The sequence below is a fragment of the Oncorhynchus clarkii genome, chromosome 12 (genome assembly GCF_045791955.1).
Source record: "Oncorhynchus clarkii lewisi isolate Uvic-CL-2024 chromosome 12, UVic_Ocla_1.0, whole genome shotgun sequence".
In the NCBI taxonomy this organism is placed as follows: domain Eukaryota; kingdom Metazoa; phylum Chordata; class Actinopteri; order Salmoniformes; family Salmonidae; genus Oncorhynchus; species Oncorhynchus clarkii.
Window position 1 is genome coordinate 59,498,868 of NC_092158.1, and position 24,618 is coordinate 59,523,485.

General features: G+C 43.1%; 1 protein-coding gene across 1 annotated transcript; it reads right to left on the reverse strand.

Moving 5' to 3' along the window:
* Positions 1-10,107: 10,107 nt before the first annotated feature.
* On the reverse strand, positions 10,108-18,915 carry LOC139422103 (glutaredoxin domain-containing cysteine-rich protein 1-like). The gene is made up of 4 exons (XM_071173251.1): positions 18,511-18,915; positions 13,758-13,997; positions 13,183-13,248; positions 10,108-10,287 (listed from the first exon to the last, which is right to left on the reverse strand). Exons 1-4 carry the CDS (start codon positions 18,913-18,915, stop codon positions 10,108-10,110), a joined length of 891 nt encoding a protein of 296 aa, XP_071029352.1.
* Between the last annotated feature and the right edge of the window lie 5,703 nt (positions 18,916-24,618).

Genomic DNA, 24,618 nt, shown 5'->3' on the forward strand with positions numbered 1-24,618 from the left:
TGCACTCAGCAACTGCTTCTTTTTTTTTTAAATTTTGTGCTCATGTCTGTGTTTGTAACAGACCATCTGGCCAATATACAGCAGGTTGCAGGGACACTGCTGTAAGCATATACCCCAATGGTGAATACATACTCGGCTTTCTTTAGAAGTGGCCTGGAGTTGTTTCTGAATTATCGGGTGTGTGTATGCAGTTGAAGTCGGAAGTTTACATATACAGCCGTGGCCAAAAGTTTTGCGAATGACACAAATATTAATTTTCACAAAGTCTGCTGCCTCAGTTTGTATTATAGCAATTTGCATATACTCTAGAATGTTATGAAGAGTGATCAGATGAATTGCAATTCATTGCGAAGTCCCTCTTTGCCATGCAAATTAACTGAACCCCCAAAAAACATTTCCACTGCATTTCAGCCCTGCCACAAAAGGACCAGCTGACATGTCAGTGATTCTCTCGTTAACACAGGTGTGAGTGTTGACGAGGACAAGGCTGGAGATCACTCTGTCATGCTGATGGAGTTTGAATAACAGACTGGAAGCTTCAAAAGGAGGGTGGTGCTTGGAATCATTGTTCTTCCTCTGTCAACCATGGTTACCTGCAAGGAAACACGTGCCGTCATTGTTTTGCACAAAAAGGCTTCACAGGCAAGGATATTGCTGCCAGTAAGATTGTACCTAAATCAACCATTTATCGGATCATCAAGAACTTCAAGGAGAGTGGTTCAATTGTTGTGAAGAAGGCTCCAGGGCGCCCAAGAAAGTCCAGCAAGCACCTCGACCGTCTCCTAAAGTTGATTCAGCTGCGGGATCGGGGCACCACCAGTACAGAGCTTGCTTAGGAATGGCAGCAGGCAGGTGTGAGTGCATCTGCATGCACAGTGAGGCGAAGACTTTTGTAGGATGACCTGGTGTCAAGAAGGGCAGCAAAGAAGCCACTTCTCTCCAGGAAAAACATCAGGGACAGAATGATATTCTGCAAACGGTACAGGAATTGGACTGCTGAGGACAGGGGTAAAATTATTTTCTCTGAATCCCCTTTTCAATTTTTTGGGGCATCCGGAAAAAAGCTTGTCCGGAAAAGACGAGCCATCAGTCCTGTGTCATGCCAACAGTAAAGCATCCTGAGATCATTCATGTGTGGGGTTGCTTCTCAGCCAAGGGAGTGGGCTCACAATTTTGCCTAAGAACACAGCCATGAATAAAGAATGGTACAAACGCATCCTCCGAGAGCAGCTTCTCCCAACAATCCAGGGACAGTTTGGTGACGAAATGTATGATGGAGCAACTTGCTACAAGGTTAAAAGTAATAACTAAGTGGCCCGGGGAACAAAACATCAATATTTTGGGTCCATGGCCAGGAAACTCCCCAGACCTTAATCCCATTGAAGTTGTGGTCAATCCTCAAGAGGCGGGTGGACAAACAAAAACCCACAAATTTGGACAAACTCCAAGCATGTATTATGCAAGAATGGGCTGCCATCAGTCAGGATGTGGCCCAGAAGTTAATTGACAGCATGCCAGGGTAGATTGCAGAGGTCTTGAAAAAGAAGGGTCAACACTGCAAATATTGACTCTTGCATCAACTTCATGTAATTGTCAATAAAAGCATTTGACACTTATGAAATGCTTGTAATTATACTTCAGTATTCCATAGTAACATCTGACAAAAATATCTAAAGACACTGAAGCAGCAAACTTTGTGGCAATTAATATTTGTGTCGTTCTCAAAACTTTTGTCCACGACTGTACTTTGGTTGGCGTCATTAAAACAAGTTTTTCAACCACTCCACAAATTTCTTGTTAACAAACTGTCGTTTTTGCAAGTCTGTTAGGACATCTACTTTGCATGACAAGTAATTTTTCAAACAATTGTTTACAGACAGATCATTTCACTTATTATTCACTGTATCACAATTCCAGTGGGCCAGATGTTTACATACACTAAATTGACTGTGCCTTTTTTAAACAGCCTGGAAGATTCCAGAAAATTATGCCATGGCTTTAGAAGCTTCGGATAGGCTAATTGACATCATTTGAGTCAATTGGAGGTTTACCTGTGGATGTATTTCAAGGCCTACCTTCAAACTCAGTGCCTCTTTGCTTGAAATCATGGGAAAATCAAAAGAAATCAGCCAATAGTTTCTAAACGCCTGAAGGTACCACGTTCATCTCTACAAACAATAGTACGCAAGTATAAACAGCATGGGACAACACAGCTGTCATAACGCTCAGGAAGGAAACGTGTTCTGTCTCCTAGACATTAACGTACTTTGGTGCGGAAAGTGCAAATCAATCCCAGAAGAACAGAAAAGGACTTTGTGAAGATGCTGGAGGAAACGGGTACTAAAGTATCTATATCCACAGTAGAATGAGTCCAATATCGACAAACTGAAAGGCCGCTCAGCAAGGAAGAAGCCACTGCTCCAAAACCGCCATGAAATAGCCAGACTACGGTTTGCAACTGTACATGGAGATCATACTTTTTCGAGAAATGTCCTCTGGTCTGATGAAACAAAAATAGAACTGTTTGGCCATAATGACCATCGTTATGTTTGGAGGAAAAGGGGGAAGCTTGCAAGCCGAAGAACACCATCCCAACCGTGAAGCATGGTAGTGGCGGCAGCATGTTGTGGGGGTGCTTTGCTGCAGGAGGGACTGGTGCACTTCACAATACAGATGGCATCATGAGGGAGGGAAGTTGTGGATCTATTGAAGCAACATCTCAAGACATCAGTCAGGAAGTTAAAGCTTGGTCGCAAATGGGTTTTCCAAATGGACAATGACCCCAAGCATACTTCCAAAGTTGTGGCAAAATGGCTTAAGGACAACAAAGTCAAGTTATTGGAGTGGCCATCACAAAGCCCTGACCTCATTTCCATAAACATTTTGTGGGCAGAAAACTATAGAAGCATGTACTAGGAAGGAGGCCTTACAAACCTGACTCAGTTACACCAGCTCTGTCAGGAGTAATGGGCCAAAATTCACCCAACTTATTGTGGGAAGCTTGTGGAAGGCTACCTGAAACATTTGACCCAAGTTAAATAATTTAAAGGCAATGCTACCAAATACTAATTCAGTGTATGTAAACTTCTGACCCACTGGGAATGTGATGAAAGAAATAAAAGCTGAAGTAAATCATTTTCTCATTTTCTCTATTATTCTGACATTTCACATTCATAAAATAAAGTGGTGATGCTAACTGACCTAAGATGGGGAAATTTTTTGCTAGGATTAAATGTCAGGAATTGTGAAACTGAGTTTAAATGTATTTGGCTAAGGTGTATGTAAACTTCCGCCTTCAACTGTGTGTGTGTCTGTTTATTGATTATGTAAGATTTCTCTTTGGTTATGGAATAACTGCTGAAGGACTTCAAATAAATACATTTATGAACATGTATCTTTGTTGTTGTTGGCATTTCCCTACGCTTCAATTTATCAGCGGACTAATTTAAATGATCTGAAAAGCATGTCATTGTCACACCCTGACCATAGTTTGCTTTGTATGTTTCTATGTTTTGGTTGGTCAGGGTGTGAGCTGGGTGGGCATTCTATGTTACATGTCTATCAAATCATCAAATCAAATCAAATTTTATTTGTCACATACACATGGTTAGCAGATGTTAATGCGAGTGTAGCGAAATGCTTGTGCTTCTAGTTCCGACAATGCAGTAATAACAAGTAATCTAACTAACAATTCCAAAACTACTGTCTTGTACACAGTGTAAGGGGATAAAGAATATGTACATAAGGATATATGAATGAGTGATGGTACAGAGCAGCATAGGCAAGATACAGTAGATGGTATCGGGTACAGTATGTACAAATGAGATGAGTATGTAAACAAAGTGGCATAGTATAGTATAAAGTGGCTAGTGATACATGTATTACATAAGGATACCGTCGATGATATAGAGTACAGTATATACGTATGCGTATGAGATGAATAATGTAGGGTAAGTAACATTTATATAAGGTAGCATTGTTTAAAGTGGCTAGTGATATATTTACATCATTTCCCATCAATTCCCATTATTAAAGTGGCTGGAGTTGAGTCAGTGTCAGTGTGTTGGCAGCAGCCACTCAGTGTTAGTGGTGGCTGTTTAACAGTCTGATGGCCTTGAGATAGAAGCTGTTTTTCAGTCTCTCGGTCCCAGCTTTGATGCATCTGTACTGACCTCGCCTTCTGGATGATAGCGGGGTGAACAGGCAGTGGCTCGGGTGGTTGATGTCCTTGATGATCTTTATGGCCTTCCTGTGACATCGGGTGGTGTAGGTGTCCTGGAGGGCAGGTAGTTTGCCCCCGGTGATGCGTTGTGCAGACCTCACTACCCTCTGGAGAGCCTTACGGTTGAGGGCGGTGCAGTTGCCATACCAGGCGGTGATACAGCCCGCCAGGATGCTCTCGATTGTGCATCTGTAGAAGTTTGTGAGTGCTTTTGGTGACAAGCCGAATTTCTTCAGCCTCCTGAGGTTGAAGAGGCGCTGCTGCGCCTTCTTCACGATGCTGTCTGTGTGAGTGGACCAATTCAGTTTGTCTGTGATGTGTATGCCGAGGAACTTAAAACTTGCTACCCTCTCCACTACTGTTCCATCGATGTGGATAGGGGGGTGTTCCCTCTGCTGTTTCCTGAAGTCCACAATCATCTCCTTAGTTTTGTTGACGTTGAGTGTGAGGTTGTTTTCCTGACACCACACTCCGAGGGCCCTCACCTCCTCCCTGTAGGCCGTCTCATCGTTGTTGGTAATCAAGCCTACCACTGTTGTGTCGTCCGCAAACTTGATGATTGAGTTGGAGGCGTGCGTGGCCACGCAGTCGTGGGTGAACAGGGAGTACAGGAGAGGGCTCAGAACGCAACCTTGTGGGGCCCCAGTGTTGAGGATCAGCGGGGAGGAGATGTTGTTGCCTACCCTCACCACCTGGGGGCGGCCCGTCAGGAAGTCCAGTACCCAGTTGCACAGGGCGGGGTCGAGACCCAGGGTCTCGAGCTTGATGACGAGCTTGGAGGGTACTATGGTGTTGAATGCCGAGCTGTAGTCGATGAACAGCATTCTCACATAGGTATTCCTCTTGTCCAGATGGGTTAGGGCAGTGTGCAGTGTGGTTGAGATTGCATCGTCTGTGGACCTATTTGGGCGGTAAGCAAATTGGAGTGGGTCTAGGGTGTCAGGTAGGGTGGAGGTGATATGGTCCTTGACTAGTCTCTCAAAGCACTTCATGATGACGGATGTGAGTGCTACGGGGCGGTAGTCATTTAGCTCAGTTACCTTAGCTTTCTTGGGAACAGGAACAATGGTGGTCTAGTTTGTCTAGTTCTATGTTTGGCCTGATATGGTTCTCAATCAGAGGCAGGTGTTCGTCATTGTCTCTGATTGGGAACCATATTTAGGTAGCCTGTTTGGTGTTGTTTTTTTTTTGGGTGATTGTCCTTAGTATCCTTGTTCCTGTCTCTGTGTTACTTTGCACCAGTATTCGGCTGTTTCGGTTTTCGTGTTACGTTTATTGTTTTTGTATTTGATTCGTGTTTACCTTGTTTTATTAAACATGGATCGCAATAGCCATGCCGCATTTTGGTCTGACTCTCTTTCACATACAGAAAACCGTGACAGAATCACCCACCACAAAAGGACCAAGCGGCGTGGTGACAGGCAGGAGCAGCAGGAGCAGCAGCAGCAGTGGGAGAGGCTGCACTACTTGGAGAAATGGACTTGGGAGGACGAATTAGACGGAAGAGGACCCTGGGTTCAGCCAGGAGAATATCGCCGCCCCAAAGAGGAGCTGGAGGCGGCGAAAGCGGAGAGGCGCCGGTATGAGGAGGCAGCACGGCGAAGCGGATGGAAGCCTGAGAGTCACCCCCAAAAATTTCTTGTGGGGGGGGCTAACAGGGAGTATGGCTACGCCAGGTAGGAGACCTGGGGGCGAGAGAGACCGGGCAGGCACCGTGTTATGCTGTGAAGCGCACGGTGTCCCCAGTGCGGGTGCTTAGTGCGGTACATTCCAGCTCTGCGTATCGGCCGGGCTAGAGTGGGCATCGAGCCAAGTGCCATGAAGCCGGCTCTACGCATCTGGTCCCCAGTGCGTCTCCTTGGGCCGGCTTACATGGCACCAGCCTTGCGCACGGTGTCTCCGGTTCGCCTGCATAGCCCAGTGCGGGCTATTCCACCTTGCCGCAATGGCAGGGCGACCGGGACCATTCAACCGGGTAAGGTTGGGCAGGCTCGGTGCTCAAGAGCTCCAGTGCGCCTGCAAGGTCCGGTCTACCCAGTACCACCTCCACACCCCAGCCCTCCGGTAGCAGCTCCCCGCACCAGGCTTCCTGTGCGTGTCCTCGGCCCAGTACCACCAGTGCCAGCACCACGCATCAGGCCTACAGTGCGCCTCGCCTGTCCAGCGCTGCCAGAGCCTTCCTCCTCTTGATCTGCCAGTCAGCCAGACTCTTCCAGATCTGCCAGTCAGCCAGACTCTTCCAGATCTGCCAGTCAGCCAGACTCTTCCAGATCTGCCAGTCAGCCAGACTCTTCCAGATCTGCCAGTCAGCCAGACTCTTCCAGATCTGCCAGTCAGCCAGACTCTTCCAGATCCGCCAGTCAGCCAGACTCTGCCAGAACCGCCAGACTCTGCCAGAACCGCCAGTCAGCCAGACTCTGCCAGAACCGCCAGTCAGCCAGACTCTGCCAGAACCGCCAGTCAACCAGACTCTGCCAGAACCGCCAGTCAACCAGACTCTGCCAGAACCGCCAGTCAACCAGACTCTGCCAGAACCGCCAGTCAACCAGACTCTGCCAGAACCGCCAGTCAACCAGACTCTGCCAGAACCGCCAGTCAACCAGACTCTGCCAGAACCGCCAGTCAACCAGACTCTGCCAGAACCGCCAGTCAACCAGACTCTGCCAGAACCGCCAGTCAACCAGACTCTGCCAGAACCGCCAGTCAACCAGACTCTGCCAGAACCGCCAGTCAACCAGACTCTGCCAGAACCGCCAGTCAGCCAGGATCTGCCAGAGCCACCAGTCAGCCAGGGGCCGCCAGTCAGCCAGGGGCCGCCAGTGCCGCCAGTCAGCCAGGAGCAGCCGCCCCTCTGTCCCGAGCTGCCGCCCCTCTGTCCATTGAGAAGAGTTGCCATGGTGAGGAGGCCACGGAAGCGGACAAGGTGGGGGACTAAGACTACGGTGAAGTGGGGGCCACGTCCAGCACCAGAGCCGCCACCGCGGACAGATGCCCACCCAGACCCTCCCCTATAGGTTCAGGTTTTGCGGCCGGAGTCCACACCTTGGGGGGGGGGGGGGGGGGGTTGTTACTGTCACACCCTGACCATAGTTTGCTTTGTATGTTTCTATGTTTTGGTTGGTCAGGGTGTGAGCTGGGTGGGCATTCTATGTTACATGTCTAGTTTGTCTAGTTCTATGTTTGGCCTGATATGGTTCTCAATCAGAGGCAGGTGTTCGTCATTGTCTCTGATTGGGAACCATATTTAGGTAGCCTGTTTGGTGTTGGGTTTTTTGGGTGATTGTCATTAGTGTCCTTGTTCCTGTCTCTGTGTTACTTTGCACCAGTATTAGGCTGTTTCGGTTTTCGTGTTACGTTTATTGTTTTTGTATTTGATTCGTGTTTACCTTGTTTTATTAAACATGGATCGCAATAGCCATGCCGCATTTTGGTCTGACTCTCTTTCACATACAGAAAACCGTGACAGTCATGCAGATTGGTGTTCATTGGCTATGTGCGCATCTTCATTCCCTTTGGATGAATGTGGGCAATTGGACTTTGCGGTTATCGAAATGAGGCTCTGAAACGATAAGAAAAATCAGTGGCTTATATGGTGACGTCAATAAACAGTCATATTCAACCAGGCATTAACCAACCATTGAGAAACATCGCTCAGCATCGCGGCAGGACCAAGTAGGCTTCTCCGACGGAGAAACAATTATGGCACATCAGAAAATGCTGAACAAGGACACACGATATTCAATGTTTTTTGTTATTGAATGTCGTGTAACATGTTTAACCAGGCTTTGAGAGTGGGCGCGCATCAATGTCATGCCATTCCCAAATCCGTTGTGCTTCTGCCCATCTTGTCATTGTTGTCTCCTTTTCTCCCTTAGGTAATATAATGCGTTTTTAATGTGGGATTAACAGCGCCTATAAAACAGCATGATTACATATGTATTGTATTGCAAACCTGTAGGAAATAAACAAAGGCGCACACTCTTGAGATAATCAACTGTTATCAACATATGCGTAGGCCTAAAGCAACGCCACCAACAAACTGTTGATAGGACAGGTTATGCTATAGGCTAATATGGCCAATGCATTGTTAGAATTTTTATTCACCGTCTTTCTCTCCAAGATCGAACCTACAGATGGGGGAGCAATAGACCGTGATCGGGCATGCTATTAGGTTTCTTTCATCTCCACGACCCAATGTCCTTACATTATTCCACAATCTTAGATTGTGATTAAGAATCTATTAAATAACTTGGATTATGCTACACATTCCACCGAATGTATCAGCCGCTGTCGATTAGGGAAAAAAGGATTAGCTGTCAGTGTGGCATCTATGGGGCGGCAGGGTAGCCTAGTGGTTAGAGCGTTGGACTAGTAACCGGAAGGTTGCGAGTTCAAACCCCCGAGCTGACAAGGTACAAATCTGTCGTTCTGCCCCTGAACAGGCAGTTAACCCACTGTTCCCAGGCCGTCATTGAAAATAAGAATTTGTTCTTAACTGACTTGCCTGGTTAAATAAAGGTAAAATAAAATCTATTAAAGTTGTGTTGAGAGTGAAAGTGATGTTACTTTCGTTACTTTTAGCTTCTCTACAGTGCTGCTTTGTAGAGTAATGTTCAAGCAGCATTGTACAGGGCTATGACAGTGTAGAGATCCTCGCCGCGGAGATGCTTTTCTCCATATTTTGTCACTGGATGGCAGCCAGACCGAGAGTGACACCCATCCAAACAAATACAGACTCAACAGAAGTGGAGATTAAAAGGTACAACCTGTCTCACACAGTATAATTGTGTTACTCTAAACATGCAAGTGTGATACTGGCTTTTTACAATCTGCTATTGATGTATAAAGAAAGTGTACTCAAAGCAGTGTGGTGCACACAAGTCTCAAAGACACAACTCTGTAAATGGGTCCCTCTTTATCCTCAGGGTAAGAGATGGAGTTGCAATCAAAGTCCTTTCTGTGGCTTGAATAATTGAATGGAAACCTAACTAGGATAAATCTGTTGGTGACATATACATTATTAAGCTGCCTAACAGTAAGTTTCGTTACTCAGTGGTCCTGATGCCTAACATCCTATGTCTATGGAATCTTATGCTTCCATTGTTTCCATGCACACATTTCCAATACTATTAAACTGGAATTTGCTGTAAATGCTTCCTCTATTTTATGACTGTAAAGGAAAGCGCTTTTCTCTCATCCTAATAAACATGTATATTTTATTCTACCAGAGCTAGTATTATTATCCCTTTATTTTATCTACATTTATTTAAGTGGAGTGGCCCAATAACACACAATACTTTACTTTCCCTCTCTGCTCCTTAATCCTGTTCCATGTAGGCCATAGGATTAGTGATGAAAGCTTAATTATTTAACAAACTACAGGTCATCAGGTCACCACTACACGGTTACATATCAGTGATTGTCTTACACCTCAATGACCAACTCTAGATTATCCTGGGGGAGTCCTAGACTGACCTTGTATTTGTCTGTTCAACTTATTGGTTCCATTTAAATGGGGAGGGGCACAGCTTGATACATTTTAGGACAGGCTGATGAAAATGTCATACCATGGAGAAAAATTATAACTTAAAATGTGTAATTGATCAACTAAGTGTAAATGTGCCACAGATAAAACCCATTTAAAGACTTATATTTTCTTGAAAACACAATTTTATTGACAATCTCCCATGGAGGATAAGCCATGGTGTGAAAAATCAAGTCTTATCTCTGACAGAGTCCAATTCGTACAGTGTCCATATTAGGACAGCCTCAGTCTCGCTAGGACTTGTTTGTATTTCTGGCTGTCCTAATATGGACACCATACATTGTGTGGGCTTGGTGAGGGCCTGGGGAAAGGTGATATTTCGATCAGGCACTTAGAGTCATCATTGGCTGCAGCTGGAACAGGGCTGCAGGCCATTCTCGTTGCACCAGGTGCACTTCAGGGCTTTGAACGACTCTGTGAAGCAGTTGCGGAAAACTGACAACTTGCTACCATGGCACATGGGGCACGGGACGAAGGCAAAGCCCCCACAGGTCTGGCACGTGTGGGGGTGCTGTACCCTCTGGGGGAAAACACACACACAAAAAAACATTGTGAGAGCAAAATTGTTATAATATTGTAATAGCATCAAATGGCTGTTTTATGCAACTGAATAAAGGGTTCTTATAACTCTATTGTGTCTGTGTGAACTGAAAGTGAGCCTCTGGGAGATTTAACACTGGCAGAGGATTTACTATGTCTTTGGGTGATAAGCCTAACAAGACCTCATTCCATAGCATGAGTTAATGTGTCTGTACTGGGGTACCAGGGGGAGATGTCTCCAGTATGGAGTTGGGGGCCAGACCCTGGTCCTCTACACAATGAGAACAGTCTTGACAGCAGATACTGTCTGAATTATTAGTGACCCATTCCATACATCTGTTGTTTGTCATGAACATCCAGGAGGATGGACTTTGGTATAAAATGCTATGGCTCAAATCCGCTCGTTGGGCTCTCAACTAATCACCTATGGAAGGGTCATTGACAAGCTCCATTACTGCAGTAATTAAATAATACAGTTTGATTGTTTTGAAGAAATTTTAAAGTCTCCTCTTGATTACAATAATTCCACGACACAAGTTATGCCACTGGCTGAATTGAAAGCTAATTAGCATAGTTCTGTAGTGTATGTAAGGGTTTATGTGCATCGTTGTATGCCTAATTGGGTTTTTTACTTTGAAAGCTTGTCAACATGGCCTTGTATTCTGCTGTTATTTTCCCTGATAGGAAAGGTGTTACAAATTCCCTGCCGGTGACTGTTATCAGCACCTCACAACCCTGAGCTGCACATTCCACTCCCCATCCCCAACACTTGAAGCCTGCTCTTGTGATATCATATGTACAGTATATTCATTGACTTTCATTTCCTTCAACAGAACTTTTCCCACTTTTCATCCCCATGTCCATCTTCCTCAGTGGGTTCAAATACAGTGTCTTGCGAAAGTATTCATCCCCCTTGGCGTTTTTCCTATTTTGTTGCATTACAACCTGTAATTCAAATAGATTTGTATTTCATGTAATGGACATACACAAAAATAGTCCAAATTGGTAAAGTGAAATGAAAAAAATTACAACCAATTACCTTCAGAAGTCACATAATTAGCTAGATTGCACACAGGTGGACTTTATTTAAGTGGGACATGATCTGTCACATGATCTCAGTATATATACACCTGTTCTGAAAGGCCCCAGAATCTGCAACACCACCAAGAAAGTGGCACCATGAAGACCAAGAAGCTCTCCAAACAGAGGGAAAAAGTTGTGGATAAGTACAGATCAGGGTTGGGTTATAAAAAAATATCAGAAACTGAACATCTCACGGAGCACCATTAAATCCATTATTTAAAAAAATGAAAGACTATGACGTCACAACAAACCTGTCAAGAGAGGGCTGCCCACCAAAACTCACGGACCAGGGGGCATTAATCAGAGAGGCAACAAAAAGATCAAAGATAACCCTGAGGAAGCTGCAAAGCTCCACAGCGGAGATTGGAGTATCTGTCCATAGGACCACTTTAAGCCGTGCACTCCACAGAGCTGGGCTTTACAGGTAAAAGCCATTGCTTAAAGAAAAAAATAAGCAAACATGTTTGGTGTTTGCCAAAAGGCATGTGGGTGACTCCCCAAACATATGGAAGAATGTACTCTGGTCAGATGAGACAAAAAGTTAGCTTTTTGACCATCAAGGAAATCGCTATGTCTGGCTCAAACCCAAAACCTCTCATCACCCGAGAACACCATCCCCAAGGTGAAGTATGGTGGTGGCAGCATCATACTGTGGGGATGTTTTTCATCGGCAGGGACTGAGAAGCTGGTCAAGAATTGAAAGAATGATGGATGGCACTAAATACAGGAAAATTCTTGGGGGAAACCTGTTTGTCTTCCAGAGATTTGAGACTGGGACGGGGGTTCACCTTCCAGCAGAACAATGTTTAAGGGGAAACATTTAAATGTCCTGGAATGGCCAAGTCAAAGTCCAGACCTCAATCCAATTGAGTGTCTGTGGTATGACTTAATGGTTGCTGTACACCAGCGGAACCCATCCAACTTGAAGGAGCTGGAGCAGTTTTGCCTTGAAGAATGGGCAAGAATCCCAGTGGCTAGATGTGCCAAGTTTATAGAGACATACCCCACTTGCAGCTGTAATTGCAGCAAAAGGTGGCTCTACAAAGTATTGACTTTTGGGGGGTGAATAGTTATGCACGCTCAAGTTTTCTGTTTTTCTGTCTTATTTCTTGTTTGTTTCACAAGAAAAAATATTTTGGATCTTCAAAGTGGTAGGAATGTTGAGTAAATCAAATGATACAAACCCCCCCAAAAAAATCTATTTTAATTCCAGGTTGAAAGGCAACAAAATAGGAACAATGCCAAGGAGGGTGAATACTTTTGCAAGCCACTGTAAAGTTCCTGTGGGGGTAACTCTTGGCCTGCTTTATTCCCCTCTAACCGGGGGCAGTGTCAATGAGTCACAAACCAGTAAAATACATAGAGCCGGGTTGCTCTCTTTCAAAAACCTTTTCACAGTTGTTTGTCTGTCAGTGTCTTTGCTCTGTTTGAAACACAACCTCAATTTTTGATATGACCCTCACACCTGTGTGTGAACAAATTTATTAGATGCAGAATCAATAACAAGCCTTCCATTATTGATGCCCATTCATCATTTGTCAGTTCACTGATGTATCATTGTCGGCGAGTAAGCCTATATGGTATATCAGAATGATCAATACTATTTTCCTATCCTGTGTTTCATTTATGTTTATTTTAATCATATTTAATTGCAAACATATTGGAGTATTTTTGTAATTTGAGGCATCAGAGGCATCAGTTGAAACATGACATTGAATTTGTTAACTGTGCAGTTACCAGTGTTATTACTGAATATATTGTATCTGTTTGGTGGTAGTTGATTAAAAATTACCTCAATTTTGGCCAGACGATCCTGAAGTTCTCCTGATTCATTCATGTCCAATATTTTCTCAGCACCCTGCAAAGTTATTATCATAGTGTAAGATGCATCATATCATTACTAGACCTTTGATAATTTCATAGCTAATATATTCATAACACTTCGATAGGATCAAGGTGGGTCCGTGCTTGACTTGGACCGAAATAGGGGCCGGTACTAATTTTGCGTGTCGGTACTGTTTAAACCTTTGAGCTAATAATTCTATAAGAGGTGCAGGTACTCAATCAGTTGAAAATTTGACGTGCCAGTACTCAGCTGCAGTGAGCTCCTACCCAAGTCAAGCACTGAGATGGATTGTATGTTTTTTTTGATGGTAAAACGTGCTAGAATGTTTCATAATAGGACATTATTCATAAAGTGTGTCAGTGTAGGAGTGATGTATCAGGTCCCTCTGTACATGTCATCTTATTCATTATGATATAAAAGACCATATGGATTCTAAGTCAACACTCCTAGTCTGAGATGTTTTATAAACACAAGCCCAGGAATTGGAAAATGAGTTGTAATGACCAAGTGAAAGCACTGACCCCGAGGTAGTGTCCATCGATGAACACGACTGGTAGCGAGGGAGGTTCGCCCACCCGCTTGCATCGTTCTTCCAGGTCCTTCCCATACTCACAGTCCAGGGCTATATTCTTTTCCAGAAACTTGACCCTGTGGTTTGAAAAGATCTTCCGGACCAACTCACACCGTTCAAACGTGGTCCTTACTACTCGAAAGCTGGTGGTGTAGATCACTATCCGCCCAAATTCTAGTGTCAACTCGGGCTTGTAAGGAAAACACACAAAAAGGAAATTAGATACGGTATGTGATCAACCTTATACTCTCCCCTACCTACAGTATTTATTTGGTATAAATAAATACTGGACGGTATTTATTTTATTAGTTATAACATTTAATTTGGCGCTATACTCCAGCATTCTGGGATTTTACATCAAATGTTTTATGAGGTGACAGTATAGAATCTCAGCTTTTATTTAAGAGTATTTTCATACATATCTGTTTTACCAGTTAGATATAAATGCACTTTATGTATCTAGTCCCTCGATTTGAAGTTGTCATAAGTATTTGGACAAATTCACTTGTAGTGTATTAAATTTAGTAAAAAGTTTAGTATTTGGTCCAATATTTCTAGCATGCAATGGCTACATCAAGCACATTCATACTGACTCTACACTCACAAACACACAGTCGCTTACGATCATCATATTTGCTACTGCTACTCTTTTTATCATAAATCGTGATGCCTCGTCACCTTACCCCTATACATATTTATTTTTTAACTGTTTTAAGTGAAATATTAGCTATTGTCTGAAGCTGAAAAAGACAGGAAATCCAAAAGCTAATTTGACCTACAGTATGTTAGAATGCCCAGTCATGTTCATTTAATCTCAGACATAATTTACTGCAGTTTAAGACCATCCATAGAACCCACTACAGTGCATTCGGAAAGTATTCAGACCCCTTCCCTTTTTCCACATTTTGTTACGTTAAACCTTATTCTAAATGGACGGCTTGGAACACTGCTCATCCAATCAGCATCCAGGATCCAAACAACCCATTTTATAATTATAAATCCTTTGTACACTGTAAATTGACTGCAAGGAGCCAAAACAGATAGTATTTCACAAAAACATAATCATTTCGAACATTGATTACATTGGGAAACGATCACACACGTTTTTATAGTATTTTATGTCCAATGAAGATTCAAATATTATTGTAATTTTTTTGCTCTGAAAACCACCCATGGTTCAAATTCGCCAGTTGGAGAACCTTGATGCAAAGTGAAGTTAGTTCAGACAGTATGAGATGTAGGTGAGGCCAAATGTAAGATTAGAGCCATTGTGATAGATGTGTGGCAAAGGCATGGGAGGGAGGGCATTTACCTCTAATGTTTGATTGCGGACCGCCATAGTACCATTGAAGAAGAAGACGAAAAGGATAACTTTTGCATTGTCATAAGAGATTGGATTATTGTACCAGTGTTGAATGTCCATACTGAAATAGCTAACTAGCTATTATGCTAAGGCAATAATTATTTGAGGTAAATGTTGTTGCTTTGCTTGTTGAAACTGTCACTGGGAAATTACTTTGTTAATGTTAGCTAGCTTTTAACTTAGTTAAAAGTTTCCTTGTGTGGCTTTTTCTGCAGATCATTCTATGCATCGTTCTGTTTGTGTCTAGCAACAGTATATGTTGAACATAGGTACTAGCTAGCCACCTAGCAAGCTAACGATTGTCAGCTAAATTAGCTAGATAGTTAAGTAATGTTTGAACACTGATCGTTAGCTAGCTGCTGGAGCGAAGAAGCTATCCTGTTAGCTGACGTTACCAATATCGTTAATAGTTTATGCTGTCCGCGATCATGTTTAGGTCCTAGCCAGTTATTTAGCAATCCGAGAGACATTCAGGTCTTACCTAGCTACGACTCCTATTTAGATGTCTAACGCTAGCTGTAAACAGCCGAGTTTACTTACTATTACAATAGGCTTTGATGAGCAGAATAACTAGCTAACTAGCTAATTAACGTTAGTATTTTAAACCATCCAGTCCTATGATTAAGTGTCTATAATTTACAAAGTGTAATTTTTTTCTGGCAGTCATACCTCATCTAACATTAAAAAAATATATATAGAAATAGATCAAGAATATCCACCTGTAATCTGCCAAAACAGTACAACCCTAATCAAAGTAAGTACATCATATTTTGTTGTTGTACATTTAGCCTTTTCTAAATATTGTAATAGCATGATGTTCTACTGGAAACCTGTCTTTATCTATGTGCTGACACAAATGACTAAGTACACACACAAATGACTGATGAGTAGCTGAGAGATATCGATGAAAAGATTGTGGGAGCTGTTTTTCTTAACTTTAGTGCAGCCTTTTACATTATCGATCATAATCTGCTGCTGGAAAAATATGTATTGTGGCTTCACATCCCCTGCTATATTGTGGATCAAGAGTTACACCTTATGGAACAGTGGGGACTGTGAAGAGACACACACTGGCACAGACGCACACATTCCCACACACATGATAACATACAGACACGTATGCATTGATTTTGTGTTGTAAATATGTGGTAGTAGATTAGTGGGCTGATTGCACACACTTAATGTGTTGTGAAATATGTTTTGCAATGTATTGTAATGTTTCTGAAATTGTATATAACTGCCTTAATTTTGCTGAACCCAAGGAAGAGTAGCTTCTGCCTTGGTGGCTGTGTTGTTGCCTACCCTCACCACCTGGGGGCAGCCCGTCAGGAAGTGCAGGGGAGAGATAGGCTACACCTGCAGTCAGACTGTTACTAGGAGGGTGTGTATGGCAACTGCTCGGCCTCCAACCGCAAGGCACTACAGAGGGTAGTGCGTACGGCCCAGTACATCACTGGGGCTAAGCTGCCTGCCACCCAGGACCTCTACACCAGGTGGTGTCAGAGGAAGGCCCTAAAAATGGTCAAAGACCCCAGTCACCCCAGTCATAGACTGTTCTCTCTACTACCGCATGGCAAGCGGTACCGGAGTGCCAAGTCTAGGACAAAAAGGCTTCTCAACAGTTTTTACCCCCAAGCCATAAGACTCCTGAACAGGTAATCAAATGGCTACCCGGACTATTTGCATTGTGTGCCACCCCCCAACCCCTCTTTTTATGTTTTATACTCCTGCTAAAGTGCATCGTCACTTTAACCATACCTACATGTACATACTACCTCAGTCAGCCTGACTAACTGTATGTAGCCTCGCTACTTTTATAGCCTCGCTACTTTTATAGCCTCACTACTTCTATAGCTTCGCTACTGTTATTTTTCACTGTCTTTTTACTGTTATTTTATTTCTTTACTTACCTATTGTTCACCTAATAACTTTTCACTGTAAGGTCAACACCATTATATGGATTTATTCGACTTTTTAAAATGTACATTTTCCAAAGGTCTGCATCATTGGCTTGACGGCTATGCGTGGAAGCCAGGAGATGCTAAATGTGTTTATGTTCATTAACGGTCAGTTACCGTGAGACCAACAGTTATTTGCTTGACAATCACAGGGTGATGAAATTTCGTGACAGCCACAGCCCTAGTATTGATGGAGAAAAAAAGGCGGGAAAAACTCCCTTTAACATGCATTGGCCTTTGAAAACCTAATATAGCCACGAATATAGTCCCATCATACCCCTCTAGTATCAGCAATTCTAGGGTTTCCTGTATATTTGTCTAATGTTGATGGGAATATTACTCTGTTTTAATTTAACTCCTTAATCACTGTGATAAATAAAACAGTTTTTCTTGAGTGCACTTTTAATAGAGCTGAGATTTCCTTTGAAGTGCAAAGTGTAGCAATACAGGTCAAATCGGTCATGACACAGACATGATTGAGTAGCAGGAAGATCAGAATGTCGTCAACCAAGAGATTGGGACTTCAAATCCCAGGCGAGGGAGGACATGCCAAAAAACAATGGCTGTATAAATGAACATGCACAATGTAATCACGCATGTCAATGTCTGTCAAATATGTCAATTGAAAACATTGTATGTGTGTAACTAATTCCACAGGCTTTTTTAATTAAGATGCCCAAATAATAATTTCTAGTTGAATGAAAATATAAGACAAGTTGAGCAAACACAACATTTTAAGTTGACAACATTTTAGCAAATTTCTTCTCAAGTTGGAGCTAAGTTTGGGCCAATTAAGAGTTAAGTTCAGGTAACACTTAGACTGAAAAGTTTAGTAAATAATAATAATTAGTTTAAACAACTAGAATGTTTTTTACAGTGTACAGTACACCAAGTCCTGCAGTGTTGTGTATCGACTACACCTCTGAGTAAGCATGGAGGTAATCCCTCTCTACGCCTGGCTGTCAGCACTATCTATTCTCCATCTACTCCTTTCACAGGCCTCATTCCATTACCACCTAATGGAGCTCTAGGTGACCATACAGATGTAGGATCTTAATTTGATCAATGTTGTCAAACTGTGAAAGCTGTTCTGACTTTGTGGCTGTGTTATCTAGTGGAATATCTAGTGGATTGCTAAAATACTACACTAAAATACTACAAATTTCACTTTATGTGAGAAAACAAGCACTGTATAGTGTAGAGAATGATTGTACCATCAAAATATTGTTTTTACAGCTGTTTGAAGCTGGTGGACCAAAACCTAAAGTCATTTTTGTTTTGGTCCACCAGCTTCAAACACCTGTAAAAACTATGAGAACTATGATAACACTGAAAAGGTACAATACATATTCATCATACTTGAAGTGACCTAGATCACTTACCCCACATGCATTAGGGAGGTTTTCAAATAAGACCTGACCTGCACTGACTTTGTGCTTGACCCCCCTTACAGTCCCATTTTTGCTGAGGATGTTGACACGCTTGTGGCTAATTGGTGCTCTGTCCTTTGAGGCCCCAGCATACATGAGCAAATCATCCCGCTCGCTCTCGCTATCATCCAACTCGGAGCCTAGAAACACATGTAGAAAAGCATGTCCGTTAGCATCTCCACTTGTGGAAGGCGTACTGGCCCGGTCCGCATCCGAACTACTGGTACAATCTGAATCCAACGAGTCAAACGGCCCCCTATCTTTAAAAATCTCCTTCAGCACCCGACCACTGTTCCCCGAAGCCACGCGGAACCTCACCCGCTTCTGGGGTTTCTCTTCGCCCGGCGGTGTCAACATTGTCCACTCCTTTGGAAAACCCAGTGGTAGATTACATAGTCCAGAAAGGTGCTTTGCAGTCCCCTTCTTATTTTCATTCAAAGCTTAACATAACCGCCTAGACTAGACAAAGTATTTTTTCCTCATGGATTACTAGAGAGTAATCGTCAGAGTTCTAAAAAAGACTGTCAGTCCTAAACTGCCTCACTCTTGGAGATCCAGGACCAGTAAATAATGCATGTATTTCTACCATGGTAACAGAGAAATCGACCTAAAGTAAACCGATAGCCCCTGCTGAATAATTCATCACACTTTTGCACAGTTTTCTTAGAAGCTTTGACAAAACAGCTTTGAGCAAACATGCCTTTTTTTATGGGGTACATCAAACAACAACATTCTTTTCCCCTTTTTCTTTGTAAAATTAATCAGTAGAGCAAAATAGGGCAGCTTATCTGAGGGTCACAATCGGATATTCGTCAACACTATGACTGTTGCAGTACTGTTTCGGGTCTCGAACCTGTCTCCAGCCAGCCAAAATTGGACAAAGTAACTTTTCCCTGAACAAGGTCAACTTTACAATGTACTAGTGTGACTGATTTGCAATAGGGATCTGATTTGAACCGGTGATCATTCATTACATAATGTGTCTGTTTCGGAAAAACTTCCAATCTATTGTCTTACAGACGTCCCAAGTCTCCAACACGCACCCTGGATAAGCAAAATTGTGGCCATTGAATCGTGTGAAGGCCGTGGTCATTGTGCTTTCTGTAAGTACCGCCTCAGAATTCAGTTTTTACTGCATGAACACACCTGTTGAGCATGAATGAATGACATAAGGGGACGTCCGTTCATCCTTTGTCCTCATTGGTCTACATTTCCCTCCCTTTGCACTCTGGGGGAAGCAAGGCTGCTATTACACACAACCTAGAGCAGGGACAGGGACAGGTGTTCGCCAAACAACAGTAGTGGACCAGACCATATAATGTGTCACGGCCACACATCGTGTCTGCAGAAAAACCTCTGCCAGTTATTGTGTCCCAGGTGATAAAGTGTCTCCCTGGAAATGTGACACTTCAGCTATAGCCTGAACAACACCACTCTGTTTGAGTGGCACAGGTTAGCCTCTGAAGAAAGTTGGGCCCTTGCCCCCTCCAGCCTGTGCCCAGCTGTCCACCTCATGTCTTGATGAGGGGAGATAAGACCGACAAAAGGGAAAAGTGCGATGGCTCAAGTAAGGATCTACTGAAGCGTCAAAGGCTGAGTACTATTAGATTAGATGTGTTGCCAACAACTTACAGCAAAGCCTCTGAGATGATCCATGCACCCACTGTGCACAGACATGAGTTCAATAACAAGACTATGTTTGATTGAGCTGTTAACTAACGGGAATTCTATGTGAAATCAACAAAACTTCCAGCCATTTTGGCTAAAAGTGGGTGGGGAAAAAAACGTGTATGACATTTTGCAAACCTAATAGGTCTTCCTTGTTGATACAATGTCATCACATGGACAATTTGCATAATTTTTTATTGAAATTACATGGGCCGTTATGGTATATTATTAGCCAAGACACAACGTGTCCCTCTCGCTACATCAACGGGAGTATCTTTCCCTCTAAATGTCATATTGGTTCACGAATGTACAGCCGCAACAGTTGCAACTATGATTAGTGTCACTGCCTCTATGTCTTAGTTAGATCTACTGTTTGATGATTGTAATTATAATGTCATTTTATTGTAACTGTAATATTTCATTTGAATACGTTTCAGACAATATTTGGGGTTATTCAATTAACCAACTATACTCACAATTATTGAACAGATAAGTGTTGCCTCGTTTAGGGCTTGTGTGAGATAAACCATGTACCATGTATCAAGTGAAAGAGACTAATCAATAATATCTATTATATTCAACTATATATTTTATATTCTATTGCAAGGAGTTAGGAGTTGTTAGGAGTCAAAGTCTGCATTCACTCAAAAGTCCCCCTTTAGACGGCAATCAACCTGATCCATCCCCCAAGGATAATGTAACTATGTCCAGCAAAGGGCAGACTGGAATTACATTTGCAATGGAATGTCAGGCTGACCTATCACCTCCCAAAGGACTGATGGTTGTATCTATGAGCCTGGCTCAGGTCACTCCATGGGGCTGAACAAGGGATCAATCTCCCTCAATGAGAAAATTATTCAAACCCACTGAACAGGAGCTAGAGGAGAACACCCTTTCCCTTTCCCATATCGGTGAGAGACGACCATACTAAGAATCGGGAAGACACTAAAATGGCAAATATTTTCACCATGCATGATGCATCTAGCCTGGTTCTCTTTGTGCTATCATGTCAACTCATTGTCATTCCAAACATTGGTTTGGCAAGGAGTGTTTGGCAAGGAGTGTCACGATGGCACAAACAGACTGGTTCCCAGGCTAGCATGCATCATGTTGTAGTATACTTTTTTTACTCCTTAAAATGAATGTCTTAGGTGTTTGTATCAAGGTCCTCTTGATATTCACATATTTATTAAGATCATTTGTCCTTCACTCCCTTATATTAGTTCAGCTTAGTGCTTGTCATTTACTGGGTTCTTCTTATCTGATTATGGAGAAAGCTGTACATTCAGCTTGTCAACACCTCTTACAAAAACAAATAGTCAAACTCTGTTCCACTTTGAGACATGAGAGATTGACATGCATATAATTAATGTTAGCTCCCTGTGTACTTTTAAGGGCCAGCGATGAGTCACATGCAATTTTCCCAAATACCTGACCACACGACTGAACAGTAGTCCAGGTGCGACAAAACTAGGGCCTCTAGGACCTGCTTTGTTTATAGTGCTGTTAGGAACGCAGAGCTTTATGGACAAACTTCTCCACATCTTAGCTACTGTTGAATTAATATGTTCAAAGAGCTGAAGGACGAGCTGACATCCACACCCGTGAATGTCAAACACAATCGCTGTTTGGGGATGGCTCAGTCAGTGCAGTCAGTGCAGCTCAGACCAGTGCAACGTTCACGGAGGGCTGGAACCAACGCCCCCGTTTTTCTCAGAACGCATTTATTCGCTCTCTCTCTTCCTCTCACCACTATGAGTGTAGCTCAGCCCACTACGGGTGCATGGCTGAGCACACACACGAGGACGGTTTGAGTGGGAAGAATAAGAGGTCAGCAAAGCAGACACTCTTTTGAGCCGCTATGCTACACCTCATAAGAACCACAGACTCCTAGGAGTAATGTGGCTCAGCATTATCGGGAGTGGCATTTAAACTGCACCCTCCCCCCTGGCTAAGCCAGATGCTGGAGAAGGGTTATGCCATCCAGTTCCACCGAAGTCCTCCCCAATTTTGGGAGTGGTGGAGACGGTGATGAAGTAACCGCTCTTATGAAAGAGATTACGGAACTTTTGGCAAAGGAGGCGGTCACAGTATTTCCCCAGGAGCAATGGAATTTTAGCACTACTTCCCTGTGCCAAAATACACGGGGGGGAATGAGGCCAATATTGAATTTACGCACTCTCAACGAGAGCGTAGCCAAACGGCCCGTTCGAATGCTTACGACAAAGCGTCTGCTGGACTGTGTCCACAACAAAGATGTTTGCATAAGCATCGACCTAAATGACTCATACTTCCAAGTGCCGGTGCATCGTCGTCACAGGAAATTCCTGCGTTTACCCTTTCAAGCAAATGCGTGGAGGCGGCAATAAAGCCATTGCGTCGTCGGGTAATATAGTTTTTGGCCTACCTAGACAACCTACTGGTTCACACGGCAAAGGCGCATTTCGGCATGACACTTGAGTCTCATGTCGTCTGCCCACTTTGAGAGTCCGTTGGGACTCCTGACATTGTCACCTATACTTCCTCTCCGGCCTCTAGGTCATCAGGCTGCTGATTATCCCGCACACCTGTCACCATCGTAAAGCGCACCAGCACCTCATGACACTCACCTGGACTCCATCACCTCCTTGATTATCTTCCCGGTATCTGTCACTCCCCTTGGTTCTTTCTTTTCCTTGGTTCTTCCTCATTGACTCTGTTTTCATGTCGGTGCGTTGTTTGTGTTACGTGCTTATTTATTAAAACACTCAATCCCTGTACTTACTTCCCGACTCTCAGCGCACTCGTTACACACATGCAGTGAATGGAACGTGTTTTTCACATGATAAGCAGCTCCCACCCTCCACCATTAGGGTGCTCGCGGTGGCGATTTCAGCTTGTCATGAGAGGTTTGGCAGAGACACTGTCCTGGCGAAACGTTGAATATCAAATATACTTGCAGTGAAGCCGCTCAACAACTACACCATACCAGTCATACAACAGATTCCCATTCAGAGCGACACACAGACGCATCCAGGGTCAATGCCCTGCTCAAGGGCACGTTGAGAGATCTCCCATCAGGCCAAAAAACGTGAACCCGAACCCTCCAAGATCCCCACACAGTTCCCCAATAGCTGTCCCTCAACCATTCGAAAACCCTCCCAAATTCTCCCCCCCAAAAAAAAAAAAAAAAATAGAATTAATTCCATTCTCCAACTTCAAGAATCCCCCAATGGCACCAACAACTAAGAGAATGAACTAAAGATTTTTAAAAAAGAGGACATCAAGGACAACCAAAATCATAACAGCAATGCCAACTGTATATGATTGTGTGCATGTCTGGCGTGTGTGTTCTTGTATGCAGCGTTTATTTGAATGAGAGTGTGTGTATATGCATGTGTACAAACACCTGCACGGAGTCAGCCTCAGGCAAACTGGCATTAGCTGTAAAAACACTGCCCCTCAGTGTCATTCAAACATACTTTTTATTATGTTTTATTTTGACTTTATTTTTGACTTTTATCTTTGACCATCATTCTATCTCCTGCACAGCAACTACACTCCCACTTGTCTCCAATTCCACATCCCAACCCTCAGCTTCCCTCAGCCCATCCCACCTATCTCTGCAGGCCACTCTCTTCAGATTTCTACACAACATATATCTTTCAACTATGCTGTGATGTTTAACGTACAATTTCAATCTATCTAATCGAATAGAATCCACAGATTGATAGTTGAAAATAAATCATTTTACTAAGAGTATTAGTATATTAGTAATTGACTGACCAGAAACAGGCTACATGAGGGCAATACCAAAATAAATGGTCTATTGATTCTGTATCCTCACAACAAAATCTGCAGAGCTTCGATGATTTTATGCCCCAAATATTCAACATTTCGTTGGTGGCAAGAATTCGACAATAATTTTAGCTGAAAAGCACAAAGTCTTGAATCTTACGTTGTTTTATATACACTTGAAGTCGGAAGTTTACATACACTTAGGTTGGAGTCCTTAATTAAAAGTCGTTTTTCAACCACTCCACAAATTTCTTGTTAACAAACTATAGTTTTGGCAAGTCGGTTAGGACATCTACTTTGTGCATAACACAAGTAATTTTTCCAGCAATTGTTTACAGACAGATTATTTCACTTATAATTCACTGTATCACAATTCCAGTGGGTCAGAAGTTTACATACACTAAGTTGACTGTGCCTTTAAACAGCTTGGAAAATTCCAGAAAATGATGTCATGACTTTAGAAGCTTCTGCTAGGCTAATTGACATTCTTTGAGTCAATTGGAGGTGTACCTGTGGATGTATTTCAAGGCCTACCTCCAAACTCAGTGCCTCTTTGTTTGACATAAAATCAAAAGTAGTCAGCCAAGACCTCAGGAAGAAATTGTAGACCTGCAC

Bases quoted from the DNA above. Each gene is read 5' to 3' on its own strand.
- LOC139422103 (XM_071173251.1), bottom strand. From the start codon at position 18,915: ATGTTGACACCGCCGGGCGAAGAGAAACCCCAGAAGCGGGTGAGGTTC. The intron at 13,998-18,510 runs GTAAGTGATCTA...TTTCCTTACAAG, and splicing joins ACCTCCCTAATGCATGTGGG to CCCGAGTTGACACTAGAATT. The intron at 13,249-13,757 runs GTCAGTGCTTTC...ATAACTTTGCAG, and splicing joins TCGATGGACACTACCTCGGG to GGTGCTGAGAAAATATTGGA.